At 48.4% G+C, this 22,284-nt stretch overlaps 2 protein-coding genes across 3 annotated transcripts in view; one reads left to right on the top strand and one right to left on the bottom strand.

Moving 5' to 3' along the window:
- LOC137300050 (fucolectin-1-like) overlaps positions 1–22,284 on the top strand; it is a 433,112-nt gene that overhangs the window by 206,912 nt on the left and 203,916 nt on the right. The gene's annotated exons all lie outside the window — the stretch shown is intronic.
- The window catches only part of LOC137300004 (WD repeat-containing protein 97-like), a 129,526-nt gene that overhangs the window by 52,675 nt on the left and 54,567 nt on the right, over positions 1–22,284 (bottom strand). Inside the window, exons 11-14 of the mRNA XM_067969081.1 lie at positions 21,231–21,428; positions 17,344–17,465; positions 10,901–11,069; positions 3,951–4,049 (exon numbers count right to left, since the gene is read on the bottom strand). Of these exons, the coding sequence (XP_067825182.1) occupies positions 3,951–4,049; positions 10,901–11,069; positions 17,344–17,465; positions 21,231–21,428 (588 nt within the window). The remainder of the gene's footprint in view (positions 1–3,950; positions 4,050–10,900; positions 11,070–17,343; positions 17,466–21,230; positions 21,429–22,284) is intronic.

Raw genomic sequence — 22,284 nt, forward strand, 5'->3', positions numbered from 1 at the left:
GACACTAACGGTGCCCTGAGCCGGGGTCACCGGGTATCTACGATGTGAGACTAACGGTGCCCTGAGCCGGGGTCACAGGGTATCTACGATGTGAGACTAACGGTGCCCTGAGCCGGGGTCACAGGGTATCTACGATGTGACACTAACGGTGCCCTGAGCCAGGGTCACAGGTTATCTACGATGTGACATTAAAGGTGCCCTGAGCCGGGGTCACCGGGTATCTACGATGTGACACTAACGGTGCCCTGAGCCGGGGTCACTGGGAATCTACGATGTGATACTAACGGTGCCCTGAGCCGGGGTCACAGGGTATCTACGATGTGATACTAACGGTGTCCTGAGCCGGGGTCACCGGGTATCTACGATGTGATACTAACGGTGCCCTGAGCCGGGGTCACTGGGAATCTACGATGTGATACTAACGGTGCCCTGAGCCGGGGTCACCGGGTATCTACGATGTGACACTAACGGTGTCCTGAGCCGGGGTCACAGGGTATCTACGATGTGATACTAACGGTGTCCTGAGCCGGGGTCACAGGGTATCTACGATGTGACACTAACGGTGCCCTGAGCCGGGGTCACAGGTTATCTACGATGTGACACTAACGGTGCCCTGAGCCGGGCTCACAGCGTATCTACGATGTGATACTAACGGTGTCCTGAGCCGGGGTCACAGGGTATCTACGATGTGACACTAACGGTGTCCTGAGCCGGGGTCACCGGGTATCTACGATGTGATACGAACGGTGCCCTGAGCCGGGGTCACCGGGTATCTACGATGTGATACTAACGGTGTCCTGAGCCGGGGTCACCGGGTATCTACGATGTGATACTAACGGTGTCCTGAGCCGGGGTCACAGGGTATCTACGATGTGACACTAACGGTGCCCTGAGCCGGGGTCACCGGGTATCTACGATGTGACACTAACGGTGCCCTGAGCCGGTGTCACTGGGTATCTTCGATGTGATACTAACGGTGTCCTGAGCCGGGGTCACAGGGTTTCTACGATGTCATACTAACGGTGTCCTGAGCCGGGGTCACCGGGTATCTACGATGTGATACTAACGGTGCCCTGAGCCGGGGTCACAGGGTATCTACGATGTGACACTAACGGTGTCCTGAGCCGGGGTCACCGGGTATCTACGATGTGATACTAACGGTGTCCTGAGCCGGGGTCACAGGGTATCTACGATGTGATACTAACGGTGCCCTGAGCCGGGGTCACTGGGAATCTACGATGTGATACTAACGGTGCCCTGAGCCGGGGTCACCGGGTATCTACAATGTGACACTAACGGTGTCCTGAGCCGGGGTCACAGGGTATCTACGATGTGATACTAACGGTGTCCTGAGCCGGGGTCACTGGGTATCTACGATGTGACACTAACGGTGCCCTGAGCCGGGGTCACAGGTTATCTACGATGTGACACTAACGGTGCCCTGAGCCGGGGTCACCGGGTATCTACGATGTGAGACTAACGGTGCCCTGAGCCGGGGTCACAGGGTATCTACGATGTGAGACTAACGGTGCCCTGAGCCGGGGTCACAGGGTATCTACGATGTGACACTAACGGTGCCCTGAGCCAGGGTCACAGGTTATCTACGATGTGACATTAAAGGTGCCCTGAGCCGGGGTCACCGGGTATCTACGATGTGACACTAACGGTGTCCTGAGCCGGGGTCACAGGGTATCTACGATGTGACACTAACGGTGTCCTGAGCCGGGGTCACCGGGTATCTACGATGTGATACTAACGGTGTCCTGAGCCGGGGTCACAGGGTATCTACGATGTGAGACTAACGGTGCCCTGAGCCGGGGTCACTGGGAATCTACGATGTGACACGAACGGTGTCCTGAGCCGGGGTCACAGGGTATCTACGATGTGACACTAACGGTGTCCTGAGCCGGGGTCACAGGATATCTACGATGTGATACTAACGGTGTCCTGAGCCGGGGTCACAGGGTATCTACGATGTGACACTAACGGTGCCCTGAGCCGGGGTCACCAGGTATCTACGATGTGATACTAACGGTGCCCTGAGCCGGGGTCACAGGGTATCTACGATGTGACACTAACGGTGTCCTGAGCCGGGGTCACCGGGTATCTACGATGTGATACTAACGGTGCCCTGAGCCGGGGTCACAGGGTATCTACGATGTGACACTAACGGTGCCCTGAGCCGAGGTCACAGGGTATCTACGATGTGACACTAACGGTGTCCTGAGCCGGGGTCACCGGGTATCTACGATGTGACACTAACGGTGTCCTGAGCCGGGGTCACCTGGTATCTACGATGTGATACTAACGGTGTCCTGAGCCGGGGTCACAGGGTATCTACGATGTGATACTAACGGTGTCCTGAGCCGGGGTCACAGGGTATCTACGATGTGAGACTAACGGTGCCCTGAGCCGGGGTCACTGGGTATCTACGATGTGACACTAACGGTGTCCTGAGCCGGGGTCACAGGGTATCTACGATGTGAGACTAACGGTGTCCTGAGCCGGGGTCACTGGGAATCTACGATGTGACACTAACGGTGTCCTGAGCCGGGGTCACAGGGTATCTACGATGTGAGACTAACGGTGCCCTGAGCCGGGGTCACTGGGAATCTACGATGTGACACGAACGGTGTCCTGAGCCGGGGTCACAGGGTATCTACGATGTGACACTAACGGTGTCCTGAGCCGGGGTCACAGGATATCTACGATGTGATACTAACGGTGTCCTGAGCCGGGGTCACAGGGTATCTACGATGTGACACTAACGGTGCCCTGAGCCGGGGTCACCAGGTATCTACGATGTGATACTAACGGTGCCCTGAGCCGGGGTCACAGGGTATCTACGATGTGACACTAACGGTGTCCTGAGCCGGGGTCACAGGGTATCTACGATGTGACACTAACGGTGTCCTGAGCCGGGGTCACCGGGTATCTACGATGTGATACTAACGGTGCCCTGAGCCGGGGTCACAGGGTATCTACGATGTGACACTAACGGTGCCCTGAGCCGAGGTCACAGGGTATCTACGATGTGACACTAACGGTGTCCTGAGCCGGGGTCACCGGGTATCTACGATGTGACACTAACGGTGTCCTGAGCCGGGGTCACCTGGTATCTACGATGTGATACTAACGGTGTCCTGAGCCGGGGTCACAGGGTATCTACGATGTGATACTAACGGTGTCCTGAGCCGGGGTCACAGGGTATCTACGATGTGAGACTAACGGTGCCCTGAGCCGGGGTCACTGGGTATCTACGATGTGACACTAACGGTGTCCTGAGCCGGGGTCACAGGGTATCTACGATGTGAGACTAACGGTGTCCTGAGCCGGGGTCACTGGGAATCTACGATGTGACACTAACGGTGTCCTGAGCCGGGGTCACAGGGTATCTACGATGTGACACTAACGGTGCCCTGAGCCGGGGTCACCGGGTATTTACGATGTGATACTTTTTAAAAAATTCGTTCACAGGATGTGGGCGTCGCTGGCGAGGCCGGCATTTGTTGCCCATCCCTAATTGCCCTTGAGAAGGTGGTGGTGAGCCGCCTTCTTGAACCGCTGCAGTCCGTGTGGTGACGGTTCTCCCACAGTGCTGTTAGGGAGGGAGTTCCAGGATTTTGACCCAGCGATGATGAAGGAACGGCAATATATTTCCAAGTCGGGATGGTGTGTGACTTGGAGGGGAACGTGCAGGTGGTGTTGTTCCCATGTGCCTGCTGCCCTTGTCCTTCTAGGTGGTAGAGGTCGCGGGTTTGGGAGGTGCTGTCGAAGAAGCCTTGGCGAGTTGCTGCAGTGCATCCTGTGGATGGTACACACTGCAGCCACTGTGCGCCAGTGGTGAAGGGAGTGAATGTTTCGGGTGGTGAATGGGGTGCCAATCAAGCGGGCTGCTTTATACGGTGCCCTGAGCCGCGAGCACCGGGTATCTACGATGTGATACTAACGTTGTCCTTGGGGCCGCCGTCAGGTGAGGTCGGAATGCTGACGGTGCCTCTCAGCGTCTTCCCTTTTTTCAGTGACTTCACGGCTGTGTTGATGTGATCCTGAGGAGAGGGAGAACACAGTCAGCTCTCGCTCAGCACCGACTCTCCAACCATTTCATTCAACATTTCCCCCCACCCCCCGCTGTTATTATGTTCAGATTTTCCCCACCCCTCCACCTCCTGCCCCATCTTTAATTTTACAATGAGCTCCCTGGACGCCTGTTATCTGTTTAATGTTCACACAACACTAATTGTTCCCCCAGCTCCCGAACTCAAATCAATTGCCGTCTCGCTCTGCTGGTGGCCGGGGTTGGGGGCTGGGGGAAGGGCGGGGGGAAGAGGGGAGGGGAGGCCATTCGGCCCATTGTGCCTGTGCAGCTCCAATCCAAGCCAATCCAATCCATTTAGTCCCACTCCCCTGCTCTTTCCCCACAGCCCTGCAAATTTTTTCCCTTCAAGTATTTATCCAATTCCCTTTTGAAAGTTAGCATCGAATCTGCTTCCACCGCCCTTTCAGGCAGTGAATTCCAGATCAGAACAACTCGCTGCGTAAAAAAATGTTTCCTCATTTTTGCGGGGTTTGCCATTTAGACCAGTACAAATTGGACGGTCTGCATCTGGGCAGGACTGGAACCAATGTCCTAGGGGGAGTGTTTGCTAGTGCTGTTGGGGAGGGTTTAAACTAAAGTGGCAGGGGGATGGGAATCGATGCAGGAAGTCAGTGGGAAGTAAAGTGGTGACAGAAACAAAAGGCAGTAAGGGAGAGTGTACAGAACATGACCGGACAGATGGTCTGAGAAAGCAGGGCAAAGACCAAGGGAAGTCTAGATTAAACTGCATTTATTTCAATGCAAGAAGTCTGATGGGCAAGGCAGATGAACTCAGGGCATGGATGGGTACATGGGACTGGGATGTTATAGCTATTACTGAAACATGGCTAAGGGAGGGGCAGGACTGGCAGCTAAATATTCCAGGGTACAGATGCTGTAGGAAAGATAGAGCAGGAGGTAAGAGAGGAGGGGGAGTTGCGTTCTTGATTAGGGAGAACATCACGGCAGTAGTGAGAGGGGATATATCCGAGGGTTCGCCCACTGAGTCTATATGGGTAGAACTGAAAAATAAGAAGGGAGAGATCACGTTGATAGGATTGTACTACAGACCCCCAAATAGTCAACGGGAAATTGAGGAGCAAATATGTAAGGAGATTACAGACAGCTGCAAGAAAAATAGGGTGGTAATAGTAGGGGACTTTAACTTTCCCAACATTGACTGGGACAGCCATAGCATTAGGGGCTTGGATGGAGAGAAATTTGTTGAGTGTATTCAGGAGGAATTTCTCATTCAGTATGTGGATGGCCCGACTAGAGAGGGGGCAAAACTTGACCTCCTCTTGGGAAATAAGGAAGGGCAGGTGACAGAAGTGTTAGTGAGGGATCACTTTGGGACCAGTGATCATAATTCCATTAGTTTTAAGATAGCTATGGAGAAGGATAGGTCTGGCCCAAAAGTTAAAATTCTAAATTGGGGAAAGGCCAATTTTGATGGTATTAGACAGGAACTTTCAGAAGTTGATTGGGAGAGTCTGTTGGCAGGCAAAGGGATGTCTGGTAAGTGGGAGTCCTTCAAAAATGTGTTAACCAGGGTTCAGGGTAAGCACATTCCTTATAAAGTAAAGGGCAAGGCTGGTAGAAGTAGGGAACCTTGGATGACTCGGGAGATTGAGGCCCGAGTCAGAAAGAAGGAGGAGGCATATGACATGCATAGGCAGCTGGGATCAAGTGGATCCCTTGAATAGTATAGAGATTGCCGGAGTAGAGTTAAGAGAGAAATCAGGAGGGCAAAAAGGGGACATGAGATTGCTTTGGCAGATAAGGCAAAGGTGAATCCAAAGAGCTTCTACAAATACATAAAGGGCAAAAGAGTAACTAGGGAGAAAGTAGGGCCTCTGAAGGATCAACAAGGTCATCTATGTGCGGAACCACAAGAGATGGGTGAGATCCTAAATGAATATTTCGCATCTGTATTTACGGTTGAGAAAGGCATGGATGTTAGGGAACTTGGGGAAATAAATAGTGATGTCTTGAGGAGTGTACATATTACAGAGAGGGAGGTGCTGGAAGTCTTAACGCGCATCAAGGTAGATAAATCTCCGGGACCTGATGAAATGTATCCCAGGACGTTATGGGAGGTTAGGGAGGAAATTGCGGGTCCCCTAGCAGAGATATTTGAATCATCCACCGCTACAGGTGAGGTGCCTGAAGATTGGAGGGTAGCAAATGTTGTGCCTTTGTTTAAGAAGGGCGGCAGGGAAAAGCCTGGGAACTACAGACCGGTGAGCCTGACATCTGTAGTGGGTAAGTTGTTAGAAGGTATTCTGAGAGACAGGATCTACGGGCATTTGGAGAGGCAGGGACTGATTAGGAACAGTCAGCATGGTTTTGTGAGAGGAAAATCATGTCTCACGAATTTGATTGAGTTTTTTGAAGGGGTAACCAAGAAGATAGATGAGGGCTGTGCAGTAGACGTGGTCTACATGGACTTTAGCAAAGCCTTTGACAAGGTACCGCATGGTAGGTTGTTACATAAGGTTAAATCTCACAGGATCCAAGGTGAGGTAGCCAATTGGATACAACATTGGCTTGACGACAGAAGACAGAGGGTGGTTGTAGAGGGTTGTTTTTCAAATTGGAGGCCTGTGACCAGCGGTGCGCCTCAGGGATCGGTGCTGGGTCCGCTGTTATTTGTTATTTATATTAATGATTTGGATGAGAATTTAGGAGGCATGGTTAGTAAGTTTGCAGATGACACCAAGATTGGTGGCATCGTGGACAGTGAAGAAGGTTATCTAGGATTGCAACGGGATCTTGATAAATTGGGCCAGTGGGCCGATGAATGGCAGATGGAGTTTAATTTAGATAAATGTGAGGTGATGCATTTTGGGAGATCGAATCGGGCCAGGACCTACTCCGTTAATGGTAGGGCGTTGGGGAGAGTTATAGAACAAAGAGATCTAGGAGTACAGGTTCATAGCTCCTTGAAAGTGGAGTCACAGGTGGATAGGGTGGTGAAGAAGGCATTCAGCTTGCTTGGTTTCATTGGTCAGAACATTGAATACAGGAGTTGGGATGTCTTGTTGAAGTTGTACAAGACATTAGTTAGGCCACACTTGGAGTACTGTGTACAGTTCTGGTCACCCTATTATAGAAAGGATATTATTAAACTAGAAAGAGTGCAGAAAAGATTTACTAGGATGCTACCGGGACTTGATGGTTTGACTTATAGGGAGAGGTTAGATAGACTGGGACTTTTTTCCCTGGAGAGTAGGAGGTTTCGGGGTGATCTTATACAAGTCTATAAAATAATGAGGGGCATAGATAAGGTAGATAGTCAAAATCTTTTCCCAAAGGTAGGGGAGTCTATAACGAGGGGGCATAGATTTAAGGTGAGAGGGGAGAGATACAAAAGGGTCCAGAGGGGCAATTTTTTCACTCAAAGGGTGGTGAGTGTCTGGAACGAGCTGCCAAAGGCAGTAGTAGAGGCGGGTACAATTTTGTCTTTTAAAAAGCATTTGGACAGTTACATGGGTAAGATGGGTATAGAGGGATATGGGCCAAGTGCAGGCAATTGGGACTAGCTTAGTGGTATAAACTGGGCGACATGGACATGTTGGGCCGAAGGGCCTGTTTCCATGTTGTAAACTTCTATGATTCTATGATTCTAAATTTCTTCACTCAGAGGGTGGTGAACCTGTGGAATTCTCTACCACAGAAGGCAGTGGAGGCCAAGTCATTCGATGTATTCAAGAAGAAGATAGATATATTTCTTAACGCTAAAGAGATCGAGGGATATGGGGAAAAAGCAGTAACAGGGTACTGAGTTGGACCATCAGCCATGATCATTTTGAATGGCAGAGCAGGCCCGAAGGGCCGAATGGCCTACTCTTGCTCCTATTTTCTATGTATCTATGGTAGGGCGTTGGGGAGAGTTATAGAACAAAGAGATCTAGGAGTACAGGTTCATAGCTCCTTGAAAGTGGAGTCACAGGTGGATAGGGTGGTGAAGAAGGCATTCAGCTTGCTTGGTTTCATTGGTCAGAACATTGAATACAGGAGTTGGGATGTCTTGTTGAAGTTGTACAAGACATTAGTTAGGCCACACTTGGAATACTGTGTACAGTTCTGGTCACCCTATTATAGAAAGGATATTATTAAACTAGAAAGAGTGCTCTGGCTCTTTTGCCGATCACCTTAAATCTGTGTCCTCTGGTTACCGACCCTTCTGCCACTGGAAACAGTTTCTCCTTATTTACTCTATCAAAACCGTTCATGATTTTGAACACCTCGATCAAATCTCCCCTTAACCTTCTCTGTTCTAAGGAGAACAACCCCAGTTTCTCCAGTCTATCCACATAACTGAAGTCCCTCATCCCTGGTACCATTCTAGTAAATCTCTTCTGCCTCTCTAAGGCCTTAACATCCTTCCTAAAGTGCGGTGCCCAGAATTGAACACAATACTCCAGCTGGGGCCTAACTCCTTGCTTTTGTACTCTATGCCTCTATTAATAAAGCCCAGGATCCAGTATGCTTTTTTAACAGCCTTCTCAACTTGTCCTGCCACCTTCAAAGATTTGTGTACACACACCCCCAGGTCTCTCTGTTCCTGCACCCCCTTTAAAATTGTACCATTTAGTTTATATTGCCTCTCCTCATTCTTCCTACCAAAATGTATCACTTCACACTTCCCTGCGTTAAATTTCATCTGCCATGTGTCTGCCCATTTCACCAGTCTGTCTCTGTCCTCCTGAAGTCTGCTACTATCCTCCACATTGTTTACTACACTTCCAAATTTTGTGTCATCTGCAAACTTTGAAATTATACCCTCTATACTCAAGTCCCGGTCATTAATATATATCAAAAAGAGCAGTGGTCCTAATACTGACCCCTGGGGAACACCACTGTATACTTCCCTCCAGTCTGAAAAACAACCGTTCACCACTACTCTCTGCTTTCTGTCCCGAGGCCAATTTTGTATCCACGCTGCCACTGTCCCTTTAATCCCATGGGCTTTAATTTTGTTAACAAGTCTATTACGTGGCACTTTATCAAATGCCTTTTGAAAGTCCATATACACAACATCAACCGCACTCCCCTCATCAACCCTCTCTGTTACTTCATCAAAGAACTCAATCAAGTTAGTCAAACACGATTTTCCTTTAACAAATCCGTGCTGACTTTCATTTATGAGCCCAGACTTTTCCAAGTGCAATTAATTTTGTCCCAGATTATTGTCTCTAGAAGTTTCCCCACTACCGACGTTAGGCTGACTGGCCTGTAATTGCCGGGTTTATCCCTCTCCCCTTTTTTGAACAGGGGTGTAACGTTTGTAATTCTCCAGTCCTCCAGCCCCGTCCCCTTACCTAAGGAGGATTGGAAGATTATGGCCAGAGCCTCCGCAATTTCCACCCTTAATTCCCTCAGTAACCGAGGATGCATCCCGTCTGGACCAAGTGACTTTTTTATTTTGAGTACTGCCAATCTTTTAAGTACCTCCTTTTCCATAACCATTCTAAACCTAATATTATGATCACTGTTCCCTAAATGCTCCCCCATTGAAACATGCTCCACCTGCCCTACTTCATTCCCCAGAACTATTAGATCCGTCACTGTTTCCTTCCTGGTTGGGCTGGAAACACACTGTTCCAGAAAGTTCTCTTGTACACCTTTCAGGAATTCCTCCCCCTCATTGCCCTTTACACTGTTACTATCCCAGTCTATATTGGGATAATTGAAGTCCCCCCATTATCACTACTCTATAGTTCTTGCATCTTCCTGTAATTTGCCTGCAAATTTGCTCCTCTATCTCCTTCCCAATACTTGGTGGCCTATTGTATACATCCAGCAGTGTAATAGCTCCTCAATTGTTCCTTAATTCTAACCAAATAGATTCTGTCTTTGACCCCTCAACTATATCATCTCTTTCCAGCGCTATAATAGTTTCTTTGATCAATACTGCCACCCCCCACTCCTTTCTTTCCTTCCCTATATTTTCTGAATACCTTGTAGCCAGGAATATTAAGTCCCCAATCCTCCCCTTCTTTGAGCCAGGTCTCTGTTATTGCCACTATACCATAGTCCCATGTAGTGACTTGAGCCTGCAGCTCACCACCTTATTTACCACATGCTACATGCATTTACGCACATGCACTCCAATCTCATCTTAGACTGCCTCGCATTTGCCCAGTCTGATCCCTCCTATTTCTGAACTATTCTTTACTCTTGTGCTATTTCTCTCTCCCAGTCCTCTGTGCACCTTGTTTCTCCTCTCATATGTTTTATCCTGGTGCCCACCCCCTGCCAAATTAGTTTAAACCCTCCCCCCACAGCACTGGTTAACCTCCCCGCGAGGACATTGGTCCCAGCTCTGATGAGGTGAAACCCGTCCATCTTGAACAGGTCCCTCCTGCCCCAAGAACTGGTCCCAATCTTTAAACACAATTTTTAATTAATTCTCGGGATGTGGGCATCGCTGGCAAGGCAGCATTAATTGCCCATCCCTAAACTGAGTGTCTTGCTAGGCCACTTCAGAGGGCAGTTACGAACCAACCACATTGGTGTGGGACTGGAGTCACATATTGGCCCAGGCCGGGTGAGGACGGCAGGTTTCCTTCCCTGAAGGACATTAATGAACCAGTTGGGTTTTTACAACAATCCGACAGCTTCATGGTCACTTTTACTGATTCCCAGATTTATTAAAACTGAATTCAAATTCTCAAACTACCAGGGTGAGATCTGAACTCACACTCTCTGGATTATTAGTCCAGTAACATAACCATTCGACTGCCGTCCCCCTGTCCATTGGGAAGGGGAGGGGGGCGAGGGGAGCACATCTTAGCAAAACATGTTATTTGGTACCTTGAATTTTCGAATCCATCTTTTCAGCCAGATGCGGCTTAAATTGCGAAGCTTTGTTGTTGGTGTGACATTGTCCTCGTCACAGTCACTCCACGAGCTCAACTCCGTCTCAAAGTAGTTGTGTGGATCCCGCAGACCGATGTCAGCCAGAAGGAGCTTGATGGTGTTCCTGGAAAACAACGTGACCTCGGGTGAGGGCTGGGACGCTGTCTGATGGTCCTTTGTGTTCTCTGGATCTCCCGTCTCTGCCCCTCCCTCAGCTGATCTGCTGCTGAAACCCTCATCCATGGCTTTGTTACCCCCAGACTCGACCATTCCAGTGCTCTCCTGGCCGGCCTCCCATCTTCCACCCTCCATAAACTTGAGCTCATCCAAAACTCTGCTGCCCGTATCCAAACTCGCACCAAGTCCCGTTCTCCCATCACCCCCTGTGCTCGCTGACCTACATTGGCTCCCGGTCCGGGAACGCCTCAATTTTAAAATTCTCATCCTTGTTTTCAAATCCCTCCATGGCCTCGCCCCTCCCTATCTCTGTAACCTCCTCCAGCCCTACAACCCTCCGAGATCTCGGCGCTCCTCCAAATCTGGCCTCTTGTGCATCCACAACTTCCATCACCGCACCATTGGCGGCCGTGCCACATGCCGATTTGGCATAGAGACAGATCAGGAAGGTGAATGTGTGGCTGAAAGACTGGGTGGGAAGGAGAGGTTCCATTTCATGGGATACTGGCATCAGCCCTGGGACAGGAAGGAGCTGTACCACCTGAACAGGAATGGGACCAGTGTCCCTGCGGAGAGGATAAAAAGGACAGTGGATACGACTTTAAACTAGTAAGATGGGGGAAGGGATCCGGTGACCATAAGACCGTAAGAGATTGGAGCAGGAGTAGGCCATTCGGCCCCTCGAGCCTGCTCCGCCATTCAATGAGATCATGGCTGATCTGATTTTTACCTCAACTCCACTTTCCCGCCCTTTCCCCATATCCTTTGACTCCTTTGCTGATCAAAAATTTGTCTAACTCAGCCTTGAATGTATTCAATGACTCAGCCTCCACAGCTTTTTGGGGTAAAGAATTCCAAAGATTCACGACCCTCTGGGAGAAGAAATTCCTCCTCATTTCCGTCTTAAACAGGCGACCCCTTATTCTGAGGCTATGCCCCTAGTTTTAGATTCCCCCATGAGGGGTAACATCCTCTCAGCATCCACCCTATCGAGTCCCCTCAGAATCTTGTATGTTTCAATAAGATCTCTTCTCATTCTTCTAAACTCCAATGAGTATAGACCCAACCTGTTCAAGCTTTCCTCATAAGACAACCCTTCCATACCCGGAATCAACCCAGTGAACCTTCTCTGAACTGCCTCCAATGCAAGTATGTCCTCCCTTAAATAAGGGCACCAGAACTGTACGCAGTACTCCAGGTGTGGTCTCACCAGCACCCTGTGCAGTTGTAGCATGACTTCCCTGCTTTTATACTCCATCCCCCTAGAAATAAATTGTTGGACTATAACCTGGTGTTGTAAGATTCTTTACCTAAAAATAAAGGCCAATATTCCATTTGCCTTCCGGATTACCTGCTGTATGTTGACTTTTTGTGTTTCATGTACGAGGACACCCAGATCCTGTAGCATTTTGTAGTATTTCTCCATTCAAATAATATTTTGCTTTTTTATTTTTCCTCCCAAAGTGGATGACTTCACATTTTCCCACATCATATCCATTTGTGTCCTCATCGCAACTTGCTTTTCCACCTATCTTTGTATCATCAGCAAATTTGGCCACAAGACACTCTGTTCCTTCATCCAAGTCACTGATATATATTGTAAATAGTTGAGGCCCCAGCACTGAGCCCTGCGGCACCCCACTAGTTACAGATTGCCATTTTGAAAATGACTCTTTTATCCCGACTCTTTGTTTTCTGTTAGTTAGCCAATCCTCTATCCAGGCCAGTATATTACCCCAACACTATGAGCTCTTATCTTGTGCAGTAACCTTTTATGTGGCACCTTCTCGAATGCCTTTTGGAAATCCAAATATACTGCATCCATTGGTTCCCCTTTATCCACCCTGCCCGTTACTTCCTCAAAGAACTCTAATAAATTTGTCAGACACGATTTCCCCTTCATAAAACCATGTTGACTCTCCTTGATTGTATTATGAGTCTCCAAATGTCCTGCTACTACTTCCTTAATAATGGATTCTAGAATTTTTCCAATGACAGATGGTGAAGATAACATAAGTCTGAAGATAAAAGAAATTGGAGATGAGAGTAAAGGTCAGATCAAGGTATGGAATAAGGGGAACAGAAACGGTCAGGGAACAAATACAGTTATAGAACATAAGTACAAAATGACTGTTAAAAATAAAGTGAGGGGAACAATTATTAAAAACAAATTAAATTGCCTGTAAAGCAATGTGCACAGCTACCGAAACAAAACGGGGGAACTGGAGGCAGTAATCCGTAGCCAGGAACCAGATTTAGGGGGGATAACTGAAACATGGCTACATGAAGAGCAGGACTGGCAACTAAATATTGCAGGATTTAACGATTTAGAAAGGATAGGGAAGGAAGAAGGGGGTGGGGTAGCTGTATTAATTAGAGATAATATAATGGCAGTAGAAAAAAGGGACATAAATAACATTAAGATAGACACAGAATCCATGTGGATAGGAGGGGATCGATCACATTAATAGGGATATTCTACAGACCACCGAATAGTGGAAGGGGAGTGGAGGATGAAATATGTCGACGAGTCTATGAAATGAGTAAAAAACATAGAATAATAATCATGGGAGATTTCAACTATCCCCAAATATACTGGCAAGAAGGGGTAGGGAAAGGGGAAAAGGGGGAATGGAGATTTTACAATGTGTACAGGACTCCTTTCTTACCCAGTATGTAAGAAGCACAAAAAGAGAGGAATCACTGCTGGATCCAGTAATGGGAAATGAATCAGAGCAGATAAGAGAAGATTTTTGGACTCTAGGGGAATCAAGGGATACGGGGATCGGGCGGGAAAGTGAAGTCGAGGTCAAAGATCGGCCATGATCTTATTGAATGGCGGAGCAGGCTCGAGGGGCCGAATGGCCTACTCCTGCTCCTATTTCTTATGTTCTTATGTAAGCGTAGGGGATCATCTAGGCAATGGCCATCATAACATAATAAGGTTTAAAAAATGATTGAGAAGGACATAAGGCAAAGCCCAAAGTGATAGATTAGAAAAAAGCTAATTTTGAGGGGATGAGAGTGGAACTAGGGAAAGTAAACTGGTAAAAAATCTTAACAGACAAAGAGATAGAAGAGCAGTGGGAAATATTTAAAACGGTGATCAATAGAGTCCAGGAGAAATATATTCCTTTAAAAAACAAGAACAAACTCGCCAATAATGATACACCATGGAAGATTAAAGAGATCAGGGCAACATTGAAACTAAAGAAAAAGGCATACACTGAGTACACAGACAGTAAAGGAGAGGATGACAAAAGGGAATACGGAAAGGTTAGGAAGGATGTCAAAAAAAACAATTAGGAAGGAAAAGAGAAACTACGAAATTAAATTTTCAAGGAATATAAAAAGAAATAGTAAAGTATTCTACAGACACATAAATAACAAAAGAAAAATCAGGATAGTGATAGGGCCACTAAGGGATACACACGATAAACTCACAGGTAATGACAGTGAAATGGCAGAAATACTGAATAATTAATTTGCCTCATTGTTTACCAGGGAGACTAACAATGTGGGCATGACATTAGAAGAAGAGGTTGATAAAGATATTGGAACATTTAAGATAGAAAAGGGGGGAAATAATTAATAAATTAATCAAACTTAGGGAGGATAAGACTCCTGGTCCAGATGGATTGCATCCATGAATTTTAAAACAAGTTAGGGAAGAGATAGCAAAGGCACTATTACATATATATAAAAATTTATTGGAAAAGGGAATAGTAACCAGAGGTCTGGTGGACAGCTAATGTTATTCCTGTATTTAAAAAGGGAGATAGAACCAGTCCAGGGAACTATAGAACAGTTAGCTTAACATCAGTGGTAGGAAAGATAATGAAATCTTTACTCAAAGATATAATAGAAAGACATCTAGAAAACAAAAATACAATAAATAGCACGGATTTCAGAAGGGAAGGTCATACTTGACCAAACTTATTGAATTCTTTGAAGAAGTAACAGAAAGAGTAGACAAGGGCAACACAGTAGATGTAATATATTTGGATTTTCAAAAAGCCTTCGATAAGATACCGCATAGTAGACTCATGACTAAGGTCAGAGCATGTGGACAAGTAGCAGAATGGATAGCAAGTTGGCTACAAAACAGAAAACAGAAAGAAGGGGTTAAAGGTAGTTACTCAGACTGGTAAAAGGTGGGAAGTGGTGTTCCACAGGGATCGGTGCTGGGACCACTTGTTCACCATTTACATAAACGAATCGGAAGTACAATTTCAAAATTTGCGGACGACACATAATTGTGGGGGGTGCAGTTAATACAAAGGAAGAATGTTTCAAAATGCAAGAAGACATTAATAAACTTGCAAAACGGGCGTGTAATCGGCAAATTAATTTCAATACAGGTAAGTGTGAGGTGGTGAATTTTGGTAGGAAGAATAAGGAGGCCACATACTGCTTGGAAAAGAAGAGTCTAAATGGGGTAGAGAAGCAGAGAGATCTCAGGGTACAGATACACAAATCATTAAATGTAGCGACGCAGGTTAACAAGACCATAAAAAAGGCAAATCAAGCACTGGGGTTCATTTCTGGAGGGATAGAATTGAAAAGCAGAGATATTGTGTTAAACTTGTATAGACCCTTGGTTAGACCACACTTGGTGTACTGTGGACAGTTCTGGTCTCCATATTATGGAAAGGATATAGAGGCACAAAGGTGATACCAGAACTCAGACGATACAAAGCTAGGTGGGAAAATAAGCTGTGAGGAGGACACAAAGAGTCTGCGAAGGGATATAGACAGGTTAAGTGAGTGGGCAAGAAGGTGGCAGATGGAGTATAATGTGGGGAAATGTGAGGTTATTCACTTTGGTAGGAAAAATAGAAAAACAGAATTCTTTTTTAAATGGTGAGAAACTTTTAAATGTTGGCGTTGAGAGAGATTTGAGTGTCCTTGCACATGAAACACAGAAAGTTAACATGCAGGTACTGCAAGCAATTAGGAAAGCAAATGGTACGTTGGCCTTTATTACAAGGGGGTTGGAGTACAAGAGTAAGGAAGTCTTACTGCAATTGTACAGGGCTTTGGTGAGACCTCACCTGGAGTACTGTGTACAGTTTTGGTCTCCTTATCTAAGGAAGGATATACTTGCCTTAGAGGCTGTGCAGCGAAGGTTCACTAGATTAATTCCTGGGATGAGAGGGTTGTCCTATGAGGAGGGATTGAGTAGAATGGGCCGATACTCTCTGGGGTTTAGAAGAGTGAGAGGCGATCTCATTGAAACATATAAGATTCTGAGGTGGCTTCACAGGGTAGATGCTGAGAGATTGATTCCCATGGCTGGAGAGTCTGGAACTAGAGGGCATAGTCTCAGGATAAGGGGTCGGCCATTTAAGACTGAGATGGGGAGGAATTTCTTCGTTCAGAAGCTGGTGAATCTTTGGAATTCTCTACCCCAGAGGGCTGTGGGTGCTCAGTCGTTGAGCATCTTGAAGGCTGATAGCGATAGATTTTTGGACTCTAGGGGAATCAAGGGATATGGGGATCAGGCAGGAAAGTGGAGTTAAGGTCAAAGATGAGCCGTGATCTGATTGAATGGCGGAGCAGGCTCGAGGGGCCGAATGGCCTACTCCTGCTCCTATTTGTTATGTAATTATGAAGTAGGGAGGGAAGAGGCTCGTGTGGAGCATAAACACCAGCATGGACCAGTTGGGCCGAATGGCCTGTTCCTGTGCTGTAGTTTCGATGTAACTCGATGTAAGCTTTTGGTCACCTGACCTGATGTCTCTCTTTGTGGCTCAGTGTTAAAGTTTGTCTGATAATCGTGAATGGAGGCTGGAAATGCAATGGACCAATATTGGCTGGGTATTCTGCGGCGAGTGGCTCACCTCCTGACTCCCCAAAGCCTTTCCACCATCTACAAGGCACAAGTCAGGATGGAATACTCTTCACTTGTCTGGATGGGTGCAACTCAAGAAGCTCAACACCATCCAGGACAAATCAGCCCGCTTGATTGGCACCCCATCCACCACCCTAAACTTTCACTCCCTTCACCACCGGTGCATCGTCGCTGGGTCAAAATCCTGGAACTCCCTTCCTAACAGCACTGTGGGAGAACCTTCACCACACGGACTGCAGCGGTTCAAGAAGGCGGCTCACCACCACCTTCTCAAGGGCAATTAGGGATGGGCAATAAATGCCGGCCTCACCAGCGACGCCCACATCCCGTGAATGAATATACAAATATATATAATAATATGACGAACCTGAGGATGATATCGCACTGAACGAATTGGACCATTAACTCCACGAGCAGCTCCTGGCTATTTGGCATTAACTCCTTCAAGGTCCAGAGGGCAGCACGAATAAAATCTCTCTCTTCACGAATCTAATTTCACACACAAAAAACCTTACTGGCAATCTTTGCAGTCACCGTAACAAAAATACACAGTCCTGCAACGGAACAGAAAGCAAAACACTGCAGGTGCTGGAAATCTGAAATTAAAAGCTGGAAACGCTCAGGGGGTCAGGGGCTCAGGGGCTCAGGGGGTCAGGGGCTCAGGCAGCCACTGTGTGGGGAGAGAGGGAGAAACGCAGTGTTAGTGTCTCAGGTTCCCTCTCCCTGATCACTGATGCCTCGGTCGGTGCTGTTTCCTGCTCAATCCCTGAGCTCCCGCATTTCATTAATTCTGCTTCTAACTTCCACCCCTCCCCTTCACATTCAGCCCAACTGGTCCATCCTGGAGTTTATTCTCCACACGAGCCTCCTCCCTCCCTACTTCATCTCACCCTATCACCATATCCTTCTATTCCTTTCTCCCTCGTGTGTTTATCGAGCTTCCCCTTAAATGCATCTGTACTATTCGCCTAAACTACTCCTTGTGGGAGTGAGTTCCACATTCTCACCACTCTCTGGGTAAAGAAGTTTCTCCTGAATTCCCTATTGGATTTATTAGTGACTATCTTATATTCATGGCCTCTAGGTCTGGTCTCTCCTGCAAGTGGAAACATCTTCTCTACGTCTACCCTATCAAACCCTTTCATTATCTTAAAGGCCTCTATCAGGTCGCCCCTCAGCCTTCTCTTATCTAGAGAAAAGAACCCCAGCCTGTTCAGCCTTTCCTGATAGGTATAACCTCTCAGTTCTGGTAACAGCCTTGTAAATCTTTTTTGCACCTTCTCCAGTGCCTCTATATCCTTTTTATAATATAGAGACCAGAATTATTCACAGTCCTCCAAGTGTGGTCTAACCAAGGTTCGATACTAGCCTGTTATATTCTGTAACATCTTCTGACCAAAGGTCATCGATCTGAAATGTTAACTCTGTTTCTCTCTCCGCAAATGTTGCCTGGCCTGCTGAGTGTTTCCAGCATTTTCTCTTTTATTTATACCTTGGAAGGGTCTTCGTCATGACATGGGAGGAGAGGCAAGTCCTTAGCAACGAGGGGAGATGGGGCAAGTCCTTAGCAACAAGGGGAGATGGGGCAAGTCCTTAGCAACGAGGGGAGATGGGGCAAGTCCTTAGCAACGAGGGGAGATGGGGCAAGTCCTTAGCAACGAGGGGAGATGGGGCAAGTCCTTAGCAACGAGGGGAGATGGGGCAAGTCCTTAGCAACGAGGGGAGATGGGGCAAGTCCTTAGCAACGAGGGGAGATGGGGCAAGTCCTTAGCAACAAGGGGAGATGGGGCAAGTCCTTAGCAACGAGGGGAGATGGGGCAAGTCCTTAGCAACGAGGGGAGATGGGGCAAGTCCTTAGCAATGAGGGGAGATGGGGCAAGTCCATAGCAACGAGGGGAGATGGGGCAAGTCCTTAGCAACGAGGGGAGATGGGGCAAGTCCTTAGCAATGAGGGGAGATGGGGCTTTTTGTGATATACATTAATGATTTGGACTTGAATGTGGGGGACATGATTAAGAAGTTTGCAGATGATACAAAAATTGGCTGTATGGTTGATAGTGAGGAGGAAAGCTGTAGACTGCAGAAAGATATCAATGGACTGGTCAGGTGGCAAATGGAATTCAATCCAGAGAAGTGTGAGGTAATGCATTTGGGGAGAGCAAACGAGGCAAAGGAATAAACAATAAATGGGAGGATACTGAGAGCTGTAGAGGAAGTGAGGGACCTTGGAGTGCATGTCCACAGATCCCTGAAGGTAGCAGGACAGGTAGATAAGATGGTTAAGAAGGCATACGGGATACTTTCCTTTATTAGTCGAGGCATAGAATATAAAAGCAGGGATGTTATGCTAGAACCATATAAAACATTGGTTAGGCCACAGCTTGAGTACTGCGTACAGTTCTGGTCACCACATTACAGGAAAGATGTGATTGCACTAGAGAGGGTACAGAGGAGATTTACGAGGATGTTGCCAGGGCTGGAGAATTTTATCTATGAGGAAAGATTGGATAGGCTGGGGTTGTTTTCTTTGGGACAAAGGAGGCCGAGGGGAGATTTAATTGAGGTGTATAAAATTATGAGGGGCCTCGATAGAGTGGATAGGGAGGACCTATTTCCCTTAGTGGAGGGGTCAATAACCAGGGGGCATAGATTTAAAGCGATTGGTAGAAGGATTAGAGGGGAGCTGAGGAGAATCTTTTTCTCCCAGAGGGTGGTGGGGTCTGGAACTCACTGCCTGAGAGGGTGGGAGAGGCAGAAACCCCCAACTCATTTAAAAAGTACTTGGATGTGCACTTGAAGAGCCGTGACCTACAGGGCTACGGACCAAGTGCTAGATATTAATAAAGTGGGATTAAGCTGGATAGCTCTTTTTCGGCCGGCATGGACACAATGGGCCGAATGGCCTCCTTCTGTGCCAAAACTTTCTATGATTCTAAGTCCTTAGCAACGAGAGGAGATGGGGCAAGTCCTTAGCAACGAGGAGAGGAGAGGCAGGCCCTTAGCAACAAGGAGAGGAGAGGCAGGCCCTTAGCAATGAGGGGAGGAGAGGCAGGTCCTTAGCAACGAGGGGAGGAGAGGCAGGCCCTTAGCAACGAGGGGAGGAGAGGCAGGCCCTTAGCAATGAGGGGAGGAGAGGCAGGTCCTTAGCAATGAGGGGAGGAGAGGCAGGCCCTTAGCAACGAGGGGAGGAGAGGCAGGTCCTTAGCAATGAGGGGAGGAGAGGCAGGCCCTTAGCAACAAGGGGAGGAGAGGCAGGCCCTTAGCAATGAGGGGAGGAGAGGCAGGTCCTTAGCAACGAGGGGAGGAGAGGCAGGCCCTTAGCAACGAGGGGAGGAGAGGCAGGCCCTTAGCAATGAGGGGAGGAGAGGCAGGTCCTTAGCAATGAGGGGAGGAGAGGCAGGCCCTTAGCAACGAGGGGAGGAGAGGCAGGTCCTTAGCAATGAGGGGAGGAGAGGCAGGCCCTTAGCAACAAGGGGAGGAGAGGCAGGCCCTTAGCAATGAGGGGAGGAGAGGCAGGTCCTTAGCAACGAGGGGAGGAGAGGCAGGCCCTTAGCAACGAGGGGAGGAGAGGCAGGCCCTTAGCAATGAGGGGAGGAGAGGCAGGTCCTTAGCAACGAGGGGAGGAGAGGCAGGCCCTTAGCAACGAGGGGAGGAGAGGCAGGCCCTTAGCAACGAGGGGAGGAGAGGCAGGTCCTTAGCAATGAGGGGAGGAGAGGCAGGCCCTTAGCAACAAGGGGAGGAGAGGCAGGCCCTTAGCAATGAGGGGAGGAGAGGCAGGTCCTTAGCAATGAGGGGAGGAGAGGCAGGCCCTTAGCAACGAGGGGAGGAGAGGCAGGTCCTTAGCAACGAGGGGAGGAGAGGCAGGCCCTTAGCAACAAAGGGAGGAGAGGCATATCCTTAGCAACGAATGGAGGAGGAGCATGTCCTTAGCAATGAGGGAAGGAGGGGCAGAAGAGGACTTGAAAGCAAGGAGATTGGTGCAAACGGTAATTTGAACTTTCTGGTGGAGTTCGCCAGGTTGGCACCTAAAGGCCACATGAAGACAAAAAATGTTTGGCTGTCCCGGTTACAAAGAATAGTTGCCCGAGGAGGGTACGGTCAGCGGGTCAGCGGCCGAGGTGCCCTGAGCCAGCCAGGAGTCAGCACCTTCAGGTGGGGAGGGGAGGTATACTGATATCGCCGAGTCTGGCAGTTTCTTGCTCTCTCCCCCCCCGCCCCCAGGTTTATTACTGATCGACCAGCGAGGCATCGTACCTTGTGTCCGGGGGGATTTGGCCCTCTGAGGGCGTTGATTAGAGTATCGTGTGCCAATTTGATGGTCTCGGGCTGTCCGGACATCAGCAGTGCGGCCAGAGCTTTGGCTATTCCCTCCTTCACCTGGAAATCAGCCCCCGCCAAAAGCTTAATGATCATCTGGGCAAAGCCGTCCTCTGTCAGATTCGCTGGGAAGGTCTGGAACGGGGAAAAAGAGTAGCAGGCGGTCAGAGAAGCAACGGCCGAGTCTCAGAGCAGAGGGCCTCCAGCGGTCAAGCGACTGACCTGTGAACTCGAGTCCCATGGGACGTCCACCAGCCGTTCTGAGCCGGGGGGGGCCCAGTCTCAGCCAGTCTGGCCCGAGGTGGGGGGGGCACGGGTCTGGCCCGAGGTGGTGGGGCGGTCTGGGAGGGTGGGTCAGTTGCTCTGAGCGGTGGGGTTAATACCCAGTCATTATTATGCGCTGCCATCAGTGGCCAACCTCTGCCCAGGCTCCTGGAGACAAGCTCCTGGTAATGTCCTGACTCTGCCTCTGCCGTGTTTCTGCTCATTAACAGCTGGTTGACATCCAGTTGACTGTCTCTGCCTAAATCCATAGAATTATAGAATGATGCAGCTCAGAAAGAGGCCATTCAGCCCATCGAGCCTGTGCCGGCTCTTTGAAAGAGCTACACAATTAGTCCCATTTCCCCTGCTCTTTCCCCATTGCCCTGCAAATGGTTCCCCTTCAAGTATTTATCCAATTCCCTTTTGAAAGTTACTATTGAATCTGCTCCCACCGCCCTATCAGGCAGTGAATTCCAGATCAGAACAACTCGCTGCGTTAAAAAAAAAATTCTCGTCTCCCCTCCCGCTCTTTGCCGATCACCTTAAATCTGCGACCTCTGGTTACCGATCCTCCTGCCACTGGAAATAGTTTCTCCTTATTTACTCTGTCAAAACCGGAAACGAGAATGAAGTGCGGGAGGAACATGTGCATCACCTGAGGACAAACGCCACGTTGATGCAGCAAGCTCACGTAAGGTGATGGGCGGCAGGTAATTCTCACCTGTGC

Source organism: Heptranchias perlo, chromosome 2 (genome assembly GCF_035084215.1).
Source record: "Heptranchias perlo isolate sHepPer1 chromosome 2, sHepPer1.hap1, whole genome shotgun sequence".
Lineage (NCBI taxonomy): Eukaryota > Metazoa > Chordata > Chondrichthyes > Hexanchiformes > Hexanchidae > Heptranchias > Heptranchias perlo.